The sequence below is a fragment of the Macrobrachium rosenbergii genome, chromosome 35 (genome assembly GCF_040412425.1).
Source record: "Macrobrachium rosenbergii isolate ZJJX-2024 chromosome 35, ASM4041242v1, whole genome shotgun sequence".
In the NCBI taxonomy this organism is placed as follows: Eukaryota; Metazoa; Arthropoda; class Malacostraca; order Decapoda; family Palaemonidae; genus Macrobrachium; species Macrobrachium rosenbergii.
The window spans coordinates 2,674,410-2,691,579 of NC_089775.1; the positions used below are offsets into that span (position 1 = coordinate 2,674,410).

General features: G+C 40.7%; 1 protein-coding gene across 1 annotated transcript in view; it reads right to left on the reverse strand.

Annotated features, from left to right (window-relative positions):
• Positions 1–17,170, reverse strand: part of LOC136856332 (uncharacterized) — a 68,028-nt gene that overhangs the window by 19,606 nt on the left and 31,252 nt on the right. Inside the window, 5 exon segments of the mRNA XM_067134087.1 lie at positions 113–498; positions 906–1,084; positions 1,356–1,394; positions 1,397–1,533; positions 14,301–14,382. Coding sequence (XP_066990188.1) covers positions 113–498; positions 906–1,084; positions 1,356–1,394; positions 1,397–1,533; positions 14,301–14,382 — 823 coding nt within the window.

Sequence of the window (17,170 nt, forward strand, 5' to 3'; positions counted from 1 at the left end):
CACAGAGAATTCAGCATTAAAGCAATCAAGATCCTGCATTCAAGGTACATTCAAAAAGGCACTCAAAAACAAAAACCTGTCTGGTCTACAGAACTACAGACACAGGGCTTACCTGAAACCCCGCTTCTCCACCGAAGCGTCGGTCTTGAACTTCAGGATCATGAAGTTCGAAGCGGAAATGAAAAGCTTGTCCGTCAGATCCTGACGCCCCGACAGAGTCGTGAGGGACATTGCCGAGTCCTCGGTGCGACCCCCGCTCAGAATCTGGACGGTGTCGAAGTTCTTTTCGGTGTCGAATTCGTAGAACTGGAGGATGACATTGTGGCCCACTGGACCTTCCAGAGTCCACTTGCAGTCCAAGTTGGGTCCGTATTTCTTGGGGTACTCGGGGCTTTCGATCGAGTCCCCGGAGGTCTTCATGTAGAAATTGCACTGGTTCGGGCAGTTCATCTCGTCGGACATGTCGCCACAGTCGTTCTGGCCGTCGCAGACGAAAGCCTGCAAAGGAATAATGGGTGTTAATTCTGGTTGTAAATGGCTTTAAAACAGAATGTCTCTTGGCTGGGTTAGATATGTGGTCCATAGCTCCATCTATGTATATACACACCCCAAACTCATTAACACCTACAAACCACGAAATAATTCTGGTGAAGATGAACTATTAATTCTCAAATCTACCTAGACTAGCCATGAATGTGGAAAGTGACACACTGTAAAATAACTGTGAGTCCTGAGTACAACAAAGATAGGGTCTTCCTCTCACGAACAATCTGTCAAAATCTCTTATTCAAGACAATAAATCATCTTCAAAGAAAATTTCCTAGAGCTTAGATGCACAAGACCCCATAAAATAAATATTTCATCATAAAAGTTCAGCCACGAACAGAACCACTTCAAGTTCTTACCTCGTTGACACATTTCCCATTGGAGCAATGGACGGCACCCTTCGTGCAAGCTTCGGTACGACACATGAAGGGCAGCAGGGACTCGCAGGTGCTGAGTTCCCACGACTGGCGCGTGTCGGTCAGCCTTGCTTTGACGCACTCTCCGTCGTTCACCTGAGGCTGGCCTTGTGACCAGAATCCTACGGGAGATAAACAAGGGGGGAATTAGTCTAAGATTTCAGTGGTGTGCCTGAATGATAGCCAGGAACCAAAGAGGTGGTAGATTATGTTTGGGCCCCAAGGGTTCATAGCACGAATAAGGGCACAAGTGTGGTCACCATTTCTGACCAAGACTTCACCAAACACAGCCTCCATTATACAATTCTTTGAGTGAGGACCGTAACCAAAGCCTTTTTTAATCAAGATTCTCAAAGGATTTCGAAGGAACTAACCCAGCTCTAGGGCACGTACCTGAATAGAGGGAGACGTGCTTGCCCCCAGCCGACTCAGAGTGTTGGTCGAGAGATCGTTGAGAGAAACGAGCCCGAGCCAATAGCTGTTGGTCGGCTCGTCCAGCGCATGGTGGGCCAGGTTCTCCGTGAAGTTGTTTTGGTTATAGCTCTCGATGAGGACGAGGTCTGAACCAAATCTGTAAGGGAAAAATGAGATATGTGGTTGTTAGGCTGTTCAGAGAGATGGCATTGTATTCGTATCAATTACTACCTTATTTTTCTGCAGAATAGTAAACCAAAGGTTGTGTGGGTTAGAAACACAGCAATGACGCATTTCATAGCAGAAACGAAAGCAAAAAATCGCAAGAATTGCATTGGAAACTATCAGCACAACCACTCTTTGGCATACAAACCTAATCAAACCTTACCTAAACCCTTACATCTTATAATTAAGGGACCATAGCCCAGAAACCAAGATTTTTGGGTGAGAAAAACAAAAATGATTTTATGGCTACAACTGCATTGTTACAAAACATGAGAGAAGCAGCTAAGTATATAGGGGTCCCCACCCCGCATCCAATTAGAAATTGTTACAATAGCCCTATTTTATAATGGTAGCCTAAACTGTGTCTATTTGCTTTAACATTAATCAGTAACTAGAGAGAAATGTACCTTCAATCAAATATATATCCTTACCTAAAGTTACCTTAATTTTGATGTTAACAATTTGTTCTAAGCCTAAAATAATTCATTTAAAGATAATTGGTAACAATTATTCAAAAAATTAATTTCTCAATATGATTTTTAGTTTTACAATCTTTAAGACTTGCTTCTGAAGGTCTATTTCATCATTAGACCCCAGTTAATTGTTAGACATTTTCATTATGTGTTAAATAATTCCTAATTTGTCAATTATTATTATTATTATTATTATTATTATTTTTTTTTTTTTGACCAAGATGTAACTCCAAATGTACCATACGTGGTAAAGGAGTTTAGGTACAACACACAAATTATATATATATATATATATATATATATATATATATATATATATATATATATATATATATTTAAAACATAAATTCGTTTTAAAACATCTCTCTCTCTCTTACTCTCTCTCTCTCTCTCTCTCTCTCTCTCTCTCTCTCTCTCTCTCTCTCTCTCACAACAGTCTTCAGGGCGTTGAACTCTCCACCAGAAGGTTCCTCTCCTACCGGCCAACGAAGAAGAAGAAGATGATTCCAGAGTCAAACGAAAACGAACTAAAGATCACATGTCTATAAGGGTCAGTTTAGCGGCAATATCTAACCACCGCCCCCCCCACTTCCCCCAGCCCCAGGGGAGGGGGGTCATGCGAAGCCTCGCATATATAACCGACCGGGGGGGGGGGGAGATGAGGGCTTCATTCAAAACTGACCTTTGAGGCTTCAATGCGCAATGGCGCGTCTTGTTTGCCCGGGAGCGTTCTATGCGGGTTTTTGGTGGGTCCTCTACCGGAAACGCTTTTTCGGGGGTGTTTTTAAATAAAATCATGAAGTTCCAATATCGCACGTGTATATACACATAGCTAAACATTATTATTATCGTTATTATTAACATTATTAATCATCTGCGCAGAGCGAACTCAACCTAGGACTGGTTCCTATAAAGATGGCTGCCCCAACCCCCAAATTCTAGCCACATTTTAGGATGATGCCCCTAGCCCCATGCCCCATTCTATACCCTGGCTACGACCTACAACAGTCTACTAACGACAGTGGGAATGATATTACGAAAAATATAAAGATAAATCATGAATTTAAGATACAAAAAGTAGATTCCTTCTGAAAGGTGACATTCTTCAGACATTCTTAACGGTTTGGGTACAAGGAACCGCATACGGATGCCCTGGTCTGATGGAATCGATGCCCAGTGGGTATGGGGCTTGGGTCATGTGCCCCTAAATGTATAAATAGTAAAAAGAATTGGAGATTTGTTACGGAAATTTAGGTCAGATATTATGTAAGCTTAGACTAATGAATGACTTTATGTATATATAATGGAGTCTAGTTGTATTTTATGTATTTTATATGTATGTATACATATGTATACATATACATATATATATATACACAGGTTACACAAACAATGCACACTTATTACGCTTGCCTGGTCATGCACAAACACCGTTGGTGCTAAAAGCACCTGGCATTGCAATGGAAGGAATGATCTATACATAAGTATACAGGTGTATATGTATATGTATACATATATACATACACAACTGACTAATCACCAGGTACAATTAGAGTGTTTTTAGATGTGGCTCCCACGTGGGACCGATCGTGGGTTCATGTCTCTAACAATGGGAGGATTAGGTCTAGATACTGTGATGAGAGAGAGAGAGAGAGAGAGAGAGAGAGAGAGAGAGAGAGAGAGAGAGAGAGAGAGAGAGCCCCAAATGGCTCATTCTCGATAACGGGAGCTCTAACGGGAACCAGCCAATCAGCGCGCGGGTGACTGGATGAAGGCTGCCGACCAATCGCGTGCAAGATTACAAACGCTTAAGGAAATATTATATATAAGTATAATAATTACTGAAAGGTTTTTTTTTTTTCCTGACCATAGAAATTCAATCTCTCTCTCTCTCTCTCTCTCTCTCTCTCTCTCTCTCTCTCTCTCTCTCTCTCTCTCAGACACGGTACTACAGAATTGAATTAACAATGGGCCTATATTTTTTTACCTCTCTCTCTCTCTCTCCACAAAACTGGTCAAGTCTTGCAAGCATATTTCTCTCTCTCTCTCTCTCTCTCTCTCTCTCTCTCTCTCTCTCTCTCTCTCTCAGAACCGCCCAAGGAGTTAAAAAAAAAAAGAATTAATTTCACTTAAAATCAACCTGTGGGAAACGAGAGCACGCTAATGGCGCCCTTACAGCGCCCATAACGTAGGGGACACTTTTCCCTGCCCCCCCCTCCCCATACGAAATATGCAAAGTGGGGGGAGGCGCCCCTTTCTATAATAGCAGCTTAAACGGCCTGTTTTGGAGTCCAAAACTTAATTAGAAATGGCCCCTGGGCCTACGGCTCGGGGGTGAAAGCCTTGGGGTGAAAGCTTTCCCCTTTTCTCCTGACGAATAGCAGAGAGAGAGAGAGAGAGAGAGAGAGAGAGAGAGAGAGAGAGAGAGAGAGAGAGAGAGAGAGATGAGGAATCACTCTATATAGCTTTATGGTACTATGTAAGCCCGCACGTTAATTTCAAATTATATTTCAACCTAACGCTTTAAATACTTCATAACCTTCAAAAACAACACCGTATAATGATTCATAATGAAAATATACATTATATACAATACAATAATGTATCAATACATTATATATATAATGTATTTATAATGCATTTTCGTCTAGAAGCGTCAGATCCGTGAGGGTTAGGGAGCGCGAGTCGAAGGGCTGCTTCCCTTAGGAGCGTCAGGTCCGTGAGAATTAGCATATCGCTTCGGGTAGAGAAACTTATTTTTATATAAGAAAAATGAATTTGAACGCCCCCCCCCCATTATAGGACATCCCCTAGCCCCCAATGGGGGGATGTGCCCCCTTTTTCACCGGGAAATATATACGAGAATTGTGGATTAATTTTTTTTTTAAATGTACAATTATGATAAAAATCTCTCTCTCTCTCTCTCTCTCTCTCTCTCTCTCTCTCTCTCTCTCTCTCTCTCTCTCTCACAGAACTGGTAAACTGTTGCCTGCTTATTTCTCTCTTCTCTCTCTCTCTCTCTCTCTCTCTCTCTCTCTCTCTCTCTCCACAAAAACTGGTAGACTGTTGCCTGCCTCTCTCTCTCTCTCTCTCTCTCTCTCTCTCTCTCTCTCTCTCTCTCTCTCATAGGCCTAAAATCCACCGCCATAAACAAGTTTTTTTCTTAAAAAAAAACCAGGAATTTATTTCCGTTTGTGCAAGTGTCCGTGCACGCAGTCGTGTCCGTGCACGCGTGTCTGTCACACCATCAATAAATACAAATAATAAACTTAATAAATTCAATAAATTTAAAAGCAAAGAGCTGGGAAAAATAAAAAAAAATTTATTTGTAAATTTCACCATTCAACATCCTCACGCCGAAGCCATTTTGATTTCAATTGTACATTATTTATCCCTTAATTTAACCTTTAAATATTCATTTAAAAGCTTTTACGAGTTTTTAATTGAATATTTAAATTAATATTAATCTTCAACACACGCCCAATAAATCCAAAAACACATTTTAAATAAATTTATATAAATACTAAGCGGCAACTCGCACCACCCTTAGTCATGGCGAGGGAGAAAGTGGAAATATGAGTTTTGTAAAGTTTCCAATTAGCGTTTTTTTTATTTTAATTTTTCCCTTTTCTCTCAAATTTTAAAACTCTAAACGGTTGAAAAAACCTCAGAATTTATCTATTTAAAACGATAAATTATTTATTTAATTAAATAATCACTCCCAAGGAGTTGTTTAGTTATCTAACTCCATCAAATGTCGCCACCTTGGAGTGTTGCCATAAGGTGAGCCCCAGCTGACGTGAGCGCCGTTGGCATTTGGGAACTAAAGTTCAACTTAAATATTTTCTCGTTCTTATCCCCCCCGAAGGACAAAGGGAGAATGGGAAGGATGTTTAGGATTTAGGATTGTAGGATTGTCATCTAGGATGAATCCTATACCACGATACAGAATCCTGGGTCTGTATTTTGTAAATTAAAGAGAATTTTATTTTGTCTTAAAAACCATCTTTTTGCTTTGTTCTGTGATGATAAATAATGATTTAATGACAGTAATGTCTGATGTTAATGTTGCTATGTCATTCTCTCTCTCTCTCTCTCTCTCTCTCTCTCTCTCTCTCTCTCTCTCTCTCTCTCACAGGGGCGCGTCTAGCGCAAATTACAGAGACATAACGTCAGAGCCGAGATCTGTACCCTGACGCCATGTTCCAGGAGGAACTACCACCCACTTCTCCTCCTTCTACTCCTTCTTCTTCTTCTTCTCCTTCTTCAAAATGGAGAGGATGGATCTACGCAGGATTAAGTCTGGATACTTCTACGAATCCGCCATCCTGGTGGCAAATCATAGGTCTAAAATCCTTCAAGATGTCGACCAAAAAAGCAGATGTGGGAATCATGGCTTGTAGCGATCGACAAGGGGGGAGGATTCCCCACCCCGCTCCTCCTCCTCTTCCTCCTCCTCATCCTCCTACTTCCCTTTACGGCATAGATAGGATGACCTACATCCTATTCCTCAGGTTACCGCAAACACGCGGGGGGGGGGGAGTACAACGCAGCGGTAGGCGTATAAAGCTTACTTCACTTAGTTTCTGGAGCTCATTTTTGCAATAACAACTCTTCAAAGGAGCTTTTTGCAATAAAACTCAAAATAGCCCCTTTTTGCAATAAAAACTTCAAAGGAGCTAATTTTTGCAACAAAAACTCTTCAAAAGAGCTCCTCTTTGCAATAAAATTCTCCAAAAGATCTCCTCTTTGCAATAAAAACTCAAAATAGCTCCTTTTTGCAATAATAACTTCAAAAGAGCTCATTTTTGCAATAAAAACTCTTCAAAGGAGCTCAATTTTGCAATAAAAACTCTTCAAAAGAGCTCAATTTTGCAATAAAAACTCTTCAAAAGAGCTCAATTTTGCAATAAAAACTCTTCAAAAGAGCTCATTTTTGCAATAAACACTCTTCAAAGGAGCTCAATTTTGCAATAAAAACTCTTCAAAAGAGCTCATTTTTGCAATAAACACTCTTCAAAAGAGCTCAATTTTGCAATAAAAACTCTTCAAAAGAGCTCATTTTTGCAATAAAACTCTTCAAAAGAGCTCAATTTTGCAATAAACACTCTTCAAAAGAGCTCATTTTTGCAATAAACACTCTTCAAAAGAGCTCAATTTTGCAATAAACACTCTTCAAAAGAGCCCATTTTTGCAACAAAAACTCGTCAAAACCTTTAAGAACAACAGTAGGCCTATAAGATCAGTTCACCACGTTTCAGCAGCTCATTTTTGCAATAAAAACTCATCAAAACAGCCCCTTTTCGACAATAAAAACTCTTAAAAACCAGAAAGAACAACAAACTCACTTCTCTCCATTTCTAGAGCTCATTTTTAGCAACAAAATCTCGCCAAAACAGTAAAAAAAACCTTTTCTTTAGACGAATAATAGACGGGAAAAAAACCCTTCACCGGCCGGTAATCTTTCTGCCCTGATTCTTATGGCATATATCCTTTTCAACTGCAGGCTGGCGGTAGTTACAGACTCACCGGTAGTTACCGTAATTACCGAAGAACAACTTGCGGTCACAGACACACACACAAACACACACACAAACCCGACCTAGATAATCCGCTGGTGGAGATTTGGTCAAACTCTACAGGACGGTCTGTTCTCGTGACCGTCCCCTTGACGTTCACGTATCTTTAATGTCCGCTGACCCGTTTGGCCGACGGCTGAGTTACCCGAGTGTCCTACATTGAGCGAAACGGATACAGGAAGATGTATATTATATATATATGTGAATTTCAAGCGGTTATAATGGCGGTGGAAGATGTGGTCTCTATGTGTAGGTCTGAAGGTCAGGACCAGGTCAGAAGCACTGTTCTGATGTCTGTGTAGAATTATACACCAAAATCAATGAATCATTTAAATAATTCTCAATCTCTTCATTTATATATTAAATTAAAAGGTATTTAAACTAAATAATAAAAAAGATATATGCATTTTTAGCTATATAACTCTGATGTAGTGTACAGGAGCTAAGTGCATAGACCAATTCAGGCAAAAAAATCCAAACTCCATCAATACCAAGTTATCAATTCACAAAAAATCTCACAATTCATCATCAAAGTCTATTTATTCAATAGGAAGAAATCTATGCATACAAGTGCGCTTATAAACACGATTCCAAGACAGCGCATCGGGCGCGCACGCGCGCTGGATGCGGAGGAATTAGACCAGAACGGTTAAAATCTCAGATAAACTGACCCGTATTCCGTTTTCCGGAGATGTGGTTTACGGCAGACATATATATTATTATATATATCTTTTTAGTGGTTGGTAAATATGTAATTTATATTTTTTTGAGAACTTTCTGCTCCTTAAATTTAGTTAAGGGACATTTAAAGCGTCTTAAGTCTTGGTATTGAACTTTAGACCAAGTTTTTCCTTAACAATTGTGTAGTTTTTACTTTAAACTTATTCTAGCTAATTACTTTAATCACCTTACACTTAAGTACTTGTTTAATAACTTACAGTGATCTATAATTATAGATCTATGTAAGAGAATTAAGTCTGGCGCGAAATTCTATAGGGGGGAGAGAGAGACCTATATAATCTAATATGTTGAAATATTAAAAAAAAAAATTTAAATCATATATTTTTTCCTTTACGTAATATCAAAAAAGAATTTCTGCTGTACTGAGCTGTAGCTGCATGCTGTAACTGCTGCAAAAAGCTGTAAAACGAGGACCAGAGACAATAACAATGGCATAACGAATTAAAAGTTCAGCGCATGCGCGCACTGGCAGTTTCCCACGCTCTCATTTGCGCGCGCGCAAATGAAGCGTGGCGCAGTTATGGGTTGTGTTTAACCAGATTCTGGAGAGGGGGGGGGGGTTTATTATATATATTTGACAAGTGGGTCTACGCCCCCTAAATTATGAGGGGTTTATTTTCCATCTCTCTCTCTCTCTCTCTCAATAAACAAGCCTACACCTATACACTATAGACTCTCTCTCTCTCTTATATACATAGAGAGAGAGAGAGAGAGAGAGAGAGAGAGAGAGAGAGAGAGAGAGAGGCCGGAAGTCCTATAGGAGGCTCCAAGGATTCCTTGTAAATTTATTTACCTGTTTATTTTATACCCTCTCTCTCTCTCTCTCTCTCTCTCCCAAACGCCCATTTACGGGCGTGGGCGTGAGTCATTATGGCACATCTCAAGGTTCAGGGCAGACCTTGGGTATGATATGAGGAAGTCAAGAATGTCTCTCTCTCTCTCTCTCTCTCTCTCTCTCTCTCTCTCTTCTCTCTCTCTCTCAAACACAGTTGCTCATTTTGACTTATATTTCTGACGGCGCCATTTTGACAATTAGATGGTTATTTAAGTGTTATTTATGATGGAATTCGATTATATACATATATACGTATATACATACATACATAAATATACATACATATATATATACATACATACATATGTATATACATACACACGTAAATATAAACTTTTATGTTTTTTAAACATTAACAGAATAGGTCAGTCATTAGCGAGGTAATGACGGGAAATTGAAACTCTCTCTCTCTCTCTCTCTCTCTCTCTCTCTCTCTCTCTCTCTCTCTTCTCTCTCTCTCTCTCATTATTTATGCGGTTCTTGTCATAATGCGATTTTTTTTCTTAATGGTCGTGGGTATAACGTGGCCTCCGGTACAGACAAGAGTCTTCTTCCTCATTGCTAAGTGTAGTGTGTAGACGTGTGTGTGTAGGTGTATACACACATACACATACACCTACACACACACATATTTATAAACAAACAACAATCTAACCAATTGCTTTGCAAAAGCAGGAACAGTGAGATTGCATAATGCAAAAATGCGATTGAAATTATTCACTGACACAAAAGATAATTGATTTAATTTTCAATCATTTCCTCTTCCTTCAGAGAGAGAGAGAGAGAGAGAGAGAGAGAGAGAGAGAGAGAGAGAGAGAGAGAGAGAGAGAGAGAGAGCACAAAATTCGTAAGCGTACCATGATGCTAAAAGGGAGGCGAAACGCTCTCGTATTGGCTGGAAGCGACTGCGCTGGTAGCCAATCAGAGGAGAGATCTGGAGACAGCAGGTGAACACAGTCTCTCTCTCTCTCTCTCTCTCTCTCTCTCTCTCTCTCTCTCTCTCTCTCTCTCTCTCTCTCTCTCTCTCAGGGGAGGACGGCGACGAGAGGCAAGCAAGCAGTTATGCATACCTAAACCAGCAATTTATATATTCTCTCTCTCTCTCTCTCTCTCTCTCTCTCTCTCTCTCTCTCTCTCTCTCTCTCTCTCTCTCTCTCGCAGCATCTGGCTCGCCTTGGGCCAGTCCCGCCACCACCACCACCGCCGCCGCCTTTTACTTCCGAGATAAGGAACAGAAAAGCCTTTCTCGCACAACGGAGCCGTGACTGGAACGGTCCTGGAGCCGTGGAACACCAAAGTTCTTTTCCAGTTGCAGAATGTCTTCTGGAACTTCTTTCCAGGTCGTAGAGTTGTTAGAGCTATTTTCCAGGCTTGCAGACTTGCTAGAGCTATTTCCAGTTTTCGAGGGTTACTAGAAGTATTTTCCACGATTCCAGACTTACTAGAGTTACTGTCCAGCCTTCCAAAGTTACTAGAAGTACTTTCCAGGATTTCAGACTTACTAGAGCTACTTTCCAAGCCTTCCAGAGTTAATAGAAGTACTATCCAGCCTTCCTGAGTTACTAGAAGTACTTTCCAGCCTTCCAAACTTACTAGAGATACTTTCCAGCCTTCCAGAGTTACTAGAAGTACTTTCCAGCCTTGCAGACTTATTAGAGCTACTTTCTAGCCTTCCAGAGTTACTAGAAGTACTTTCCAGCCTTCCAAAGCTACTAGAACTACTTTCCAGAGCCTATCAGAGCACCCAAGGCTTACCACCTCAGATTTCAACACTATAATAATACGTTGTTCCAGGAGGCAGTTCGTGAGGAGGAACTGGGTGAAAAAAAAATGAGTCTGGAACCTCTGCAAGTTTCTTTTGATCGCTCCAGGTTCCAGAATGTTATGCAATCAGGCCCTGGGACATTCCAGAACTAGGTTCTAGAACTCTCTTGTGTTCCAGGTTCCAGGATTCTGTGGAATCTGACTCTGAGACATTCCAGACATAAGTTCCAGGCCCCTCTAGTGTTACAGGTTTCAAAATTCCAAAATTTGACACTGAGACATTCCAGACCTCTCTAGTGTTCCAGTTTCCAAAATTTCATTATATTAGTCCCTGAGACATTCCAGACCTAAGTTCCATACCTCTCTAGTGTTCCAGGTTCCAGAATTCTACGAAATCACACCCCTGTCACATTCCAGACCAAAGTTCCAGACTCATCTAGTGTTCCAGGTTTCAGGATTCTATGAAATCAGACTCAAGACACATTCCAGACTGCCTTTGAAAACCCAAGTTCTATACCCTTTACTGTTCGAGGTTCCAGACCACGCTAGTGTTCCAGTTTCCAGGATTCCATGGAATCAGACTCAAGACACATTCTAGACAGCTGACTCTACGTGGGGGGGGTGGGGGTGGGGGGCCAATCACCCGAAATATTTCCGTTTGTAGAATCACTGTTTGGGTGAGTCTCATAGACTCCTCTTCAGGAGAAAGTTATAGGTCTCGAGGCTTTGAGAGAGAGAGAGAGAGAGAGAGAGAGAGAGAGAGAGAGAGAGAGAGAGAGAGAGAGACTCTTTCTCTCTCTCTCCCCACAAGCATCAAGAGACACGCAGATAAAAGAAAATTGAAGAGAAAAAAAAGAGAGAAAAAGTAAACGAAAGAAGGGGAACTGTGGAGGTATGTAGGCCACGGGGTTGACCTTTGACCTCGCCAACCAACAGCAGACAAATGCACACAGACACACACAGACACATACACACACACACACACACACACACACACATATATATATATATATATATATATATATATATATATATATATATATATATATATATATATTTATATAATAAAATCATGTGTAAATAAATTAAGGCATATGATACGAGAGAGAGAGAGAGAGAGAGAGAGAGAGAGAGAGAGAGAGAGAGAGAGAGAGAGAGAGAGAGAGAGAGAGAGAGGATATTCTATCACATCTAAGGCATTAACAAAAATGTCAAAAATAAAAGTAAAAATAATTCTTGTTAATTCAACTATGTACCAACACTTTTTGAGAGAGAGAGAGAGAGAGAGAGAGAGAGAGAGAGAGAGAGAGAGAGAGAGAGAGAGAGAGAGAGAGGAAATGCCACAGATATTTTACCCAAAACGTCACTTGAATTGTGAAGAGTATAAGATTCTTGGGAAAATTCCTTTCTATAATGCTTGGTAATTCAGTAACTCAGCCATTTGCTTGCGTGCAAGCGCACAGGGAATGCATACCTCACCCGTTTCCGGCATATATGAGCTTTCCAAACATTCCTCCCGTCATTCCTGACACATAGATAAGTTTAGAAGCTATAAATATACGATGGGTTCACTGGGCAGCGGCAAGTAAGTCTTGTACAGAGCTCAGAGCAAAATGGTCCTCATATTTGACCAAATCTAAAAGACCAAAAAGAATGAAGAAGAAGAAGAAGAAGAAGTCCTCAAAGACCAAAAGAAGAAGAAGAAGAAGAAGAAGAAGAAGAAGAAGAAGAAGAAGAAGACGTGACTGAAGTACTGTTTGTTGTGCTAAGGTGAAAATCGAATGGTTGGTTGTACCTGCCCACTTTCCCTTCAGTTCGCTACTTGCAAAAAACTGCCTTAGAATTCGTGGTACTCCTTATGGCAATATTCTCAGTTAAAATCAGACATTTTGATGGCAACGGTCTTAGTTAAAATCAGACATTTTTATGGCAATATCTCATTTAATTCAGACATTTTTATGGCAATAGTCTCAGTTAAAATCAGACATTTTTATGGCAATAGTCTTAGTTAAAATCAGACAGTTTTATGACAATAGTCTTAGTTAAAATCAGACATTTTTTATGGCAATAGTCTTAGTTACAATCAGACATTTTATGGCAATATTCTCAGTTAAAATCAGACATTTTTATGGCAACAGTTTTAGTTAAGATCAGACATTTTTACGGCAACAATCTCAGTTAAAATCAGACAGTTTTATGGCAACAGTCTTAGTTAAAATCAGACATTTTTATGGCAATATTCTCAGTTAAAATCAGACATTTTCCCCTGAAAATTAACTGAGAAAGGCCAGAGGTACAATTATGGCTAAATTCAACCTTAAATAAAATCAAAACTACTCAGGCTAGAGGGCTGCAATTTGGTATGTCTGATGGCTGAAGGGTGGATGATCAACATACCAATTTGCAGCCCTCTAGCCTCAGTAGTTTTTAAGATCCGAGTCTTTGATATTCAAAGCATTAGGAGAAATAAGTTCAAGATACATTGCCCCACCAGTTATGTAATATCAGGTTTGAGAGAGAGAGAGAGAGAGAGAGAGAGAGAGAGAGAGAGAGAGAGAGAGAGAGAGAGACTAATCACTCGTGACCTGAGCTGAATTGTAGGTCAATGAGCCTTATACCGTATAACAAGTGCAAATTAATTAACCCGGCAGGCTTGAGAGAGAAAAGAGAGAGAGAGAGAGAGAGAGAGAGAGAGAGAGAGAGAGAGAGAGAGAGTGTTCTTTGATATTTGAAGCATTACTAGAAATATATATGGAATAATATACTCTTCATTCAATTCTGTAGTACCGGGATTTTGAGAGAGAGAGAGAGAGAGAGAGAGAGAGAGAGAGAGAGAGAGAGAGCCTAGTAGACACTCCGCCCAATCTCCGTTAAAGTGGAACCATTTTGTCTCTGAGAGAGAGAGAGAGAGAGAGAGAGAGAGAGAGAGAGAGAGAGAGAGAGAGAGAGAGAGAGAGAGAGAGATCACGTGCCTAGTAGACACTCCGCCCAATCTCCGTTAAAGTGGAACCATTTTGTCTCTCGCCTATAGACAGAGAGAGAGAGAGAGAGAGAGAGAGAGAGAGAGAGAGAGAGATCAGAGAGTAGAGAAAGTGGAACCATTTTGTCTCTCGCCTATAGACAGAGAGAGAGAGAGAGAGAGAGAGAGAGAGAGAGAATGTTCTATACAATATCTAAGGCATTAGTAGAAATAACTACATAATATAGTGTATAAAATTATGTAGTACCAAGACTGAGAGAGAGAGAGAGAGAGAGAGAGAGAGAGAGAGAGAGAGAGAGAGAGAGAGAGAGAGAGAGAGACTCTTACCTTTTACATAATGAAGCCGCCTTCGTCCACGAATGCTTAATATTGAAGAATCTATAGCAAGTTCTACCCTGGAGGACCCAACCTGGAAATAGACATAAATAAATAAATATTAATTATTAATATTATTATTAGAACACTTACGTGGATTCAAGTGTCTTATGAAATCGATGCCAGCACTTCGAGCTGACGTCACGAGTGACCCAGAATCCAGCAAGTGTCGAAAAAGCTGACCTGACCGCAGAGAGAGAGAGAGAGAGAGAGAGAGAGAGAGAGAGAGAGAGAGAGAGAGAGAGAGAGTGTGTTCTATGATATTTAAGGCATTAGGAGAAATAGATGAATTATTGTTTATTAAGTTCTGTATAGCAATAGGTTAAGAGAGAGAGAGAGAGAGAGAGAGAGAGAGAGAGAGAGAGAGAGAGAGAGAGAGAGACTGAAAAATAGATGCATTATTGTTTATTAAGTTTTGTAGTACTAGATTTTCAGAGAGAGAGAGAGAGAGAGAGAGAGAGAGAGAGACCTTACAGACCTTAGATTTGTTCAGGTTGCCCCAGGTAGGCTATCACGCTTGATACCAGCTGGGATCTATAAAATTCTCTCTCTCTCTCTCTCTCTCTCTCTCTCTCTCTCTCTCTCTCTCTCAGGCCAGCTGTTACACCAACAGCACATACATACACAGCATCGTAACAGCTAATCACCGCATTGCTGCATCAAAATTTAATTATCTCAGTACGTCATTAACGCTATATAACACCGACCACCAGATGTTGTATAACAGAGAGAGAGAGAGAGAGAGAGAGAGAGAGAGAGAGAGAGAGAGAGAGAGAGAGAGTTCCATGAGCAAACTCGATCAGGCACAAAAAAAAAAATCATGACCTGTGACCTTTTTCAATCGTGGTATAACAGAAAAGGTTAGATCGAAGCCATGTGAAATACCTGAGCCTTCCTGACCTTTTGGAGAGAGAGAGAGAGAGAGAGAGAGAGAGAGAGAGAGAGAGAGAGAGAGAGAGACAAAAAAAAAAAAATCATGACCTGTGACCTTTTTCAAAGCATTGTTATAAAACACTTGTTAGATGACGCCATGCTGAAATACCAGACTTTCCTGACCTTTTTCACACCCACAGAGAGAGAGAGAGAGAGAGAGAGAGAGAAGTCGTTCAAAGCATTGTTCTAAAACACTTGTTAGCCTTGAGAGCTCTATCCAGAGAGAGAGAGAGAGAGAGAGAGAGAGAGAGAGAGAGAGAGAGAGAGAGAGAATCACTAGACAGTTTAGACAGCAAATGTCTATGTCTATAACGCTGATAAGTTACATAGGCCTAGTGTCAGTAGCAGATTTTGTTGTTGGTCTCTCTCTCTCTCTCTCTCTCTCTCTCTCTCTCTCTCTCAGGGTCTCACAATCATCCATTAGCAAAAAAAAAAGAACCTTGTTAAATAAGGCTACAATCACAATCAACCGTGTGATTTAGACTGATTGTGTTTTGAAGACACTTCCTCAGTCATCAGTCATTATAGACAAATGACAATCAAAAACGCCCGTCAATTCCCTGTCCCTGAATGAACCGTCTTAAATACAATCAAATATTTACAATATACAATTACTAAAGACACAAATAAAACAGGAATTATATAAATGAAGCCAGAAACGGCAAGTGAACATCGCCATTTAACCTTGGAGTAATCTGATCTCTTGTAAGTTGGGTCTACACTCACATACACACATACACACACACACACACAAACACACCTGCTGCTTCCCAAGGCGTTTGTGATATTGAAAAAAGAAGCTGGTCGTATTTGCCTCTGCACAAACAGCACCTGGGCCAGTGACGTCATAGGAAGGCTGCCTATCGGGGCATAACCCGAAAAATTCTTGGTTTTCTGAGATGGCGAAAAGAATTTTTGATTCCAGGGGGGAATTGGTGGGCTATTTTTGCTGCCAAAATGGCTAGTCGACATTAATGGAAGAACTAGATTACCCAGAAGTCTCAGTAAGTCATTTCGTAATGGTTCCTATGTTTATCACAAAGTAGAAAGCCGGTTTCACAGCAATATATTTATTTTGTTGAGGCCGATTCTTTATTGTTTAAATTTGGTTTCGATAAATTCAATGTGATAAACGTTTATCAAAGGACCGATATATTTATTTTGTTGAGGTCAAATGGCTTTGATTTTCGTCTCTCGTTCTCTCTCTGTTTCTCTCTCTCTTTTTCTTTTTTCGCTTTGGGGAAGGTGTAAGGAGGTGTTATAAAAGGAGAGAGAGAGAGAGAGAGAGAGAGAGAGAGAGGACAACCTGTTGCACAGACCGATGTGTTTTGTAATTCCTAACTGTACCTGTCTCTCGCGGGGCCCCCAAACCCCCTCAAAACCCCTTCAGGAGAGAGGGAGTGGGCAACACAATGCCCTTGTGCAGTGGTGGTACATACCCCAGTAATCCCCCCCCGTACCCCCAATACCCTTCCGTTAGTCATACCCCTTCCATACTATGCTCAAGGACCGCCATTTCCGCTCCTTAGACCAATGCATCCACGGCTCATTGAGGATTGTCCTCACGGATCCTTCCCGCTAGCTTTGGGGAGCCTTGGCACACCTTAATCTCTCTCTCTCTCTCTCTCTCTCTCTCTCTCTCTCTCTCTCTCTCTCTCAAACAGGCTATACAGAAGTACCCGGGCTTCTGGTAACTCCAGCGGGTCCATTCCCGCCTAAAAAAATGACTCTTAGGCCTACTGAAAAATACCCAAATCGACCATATAGACCCTATAGGATTTCGCGTTTAGGTCACAGGCCTCTCTCTCTCTCTCTCTCTCTCTCTCTCTCTCTCTCTCTCTCTCTCTCTCCTTTTATAACACCTCCTTACACCTTCCCCAAAGCGAAAA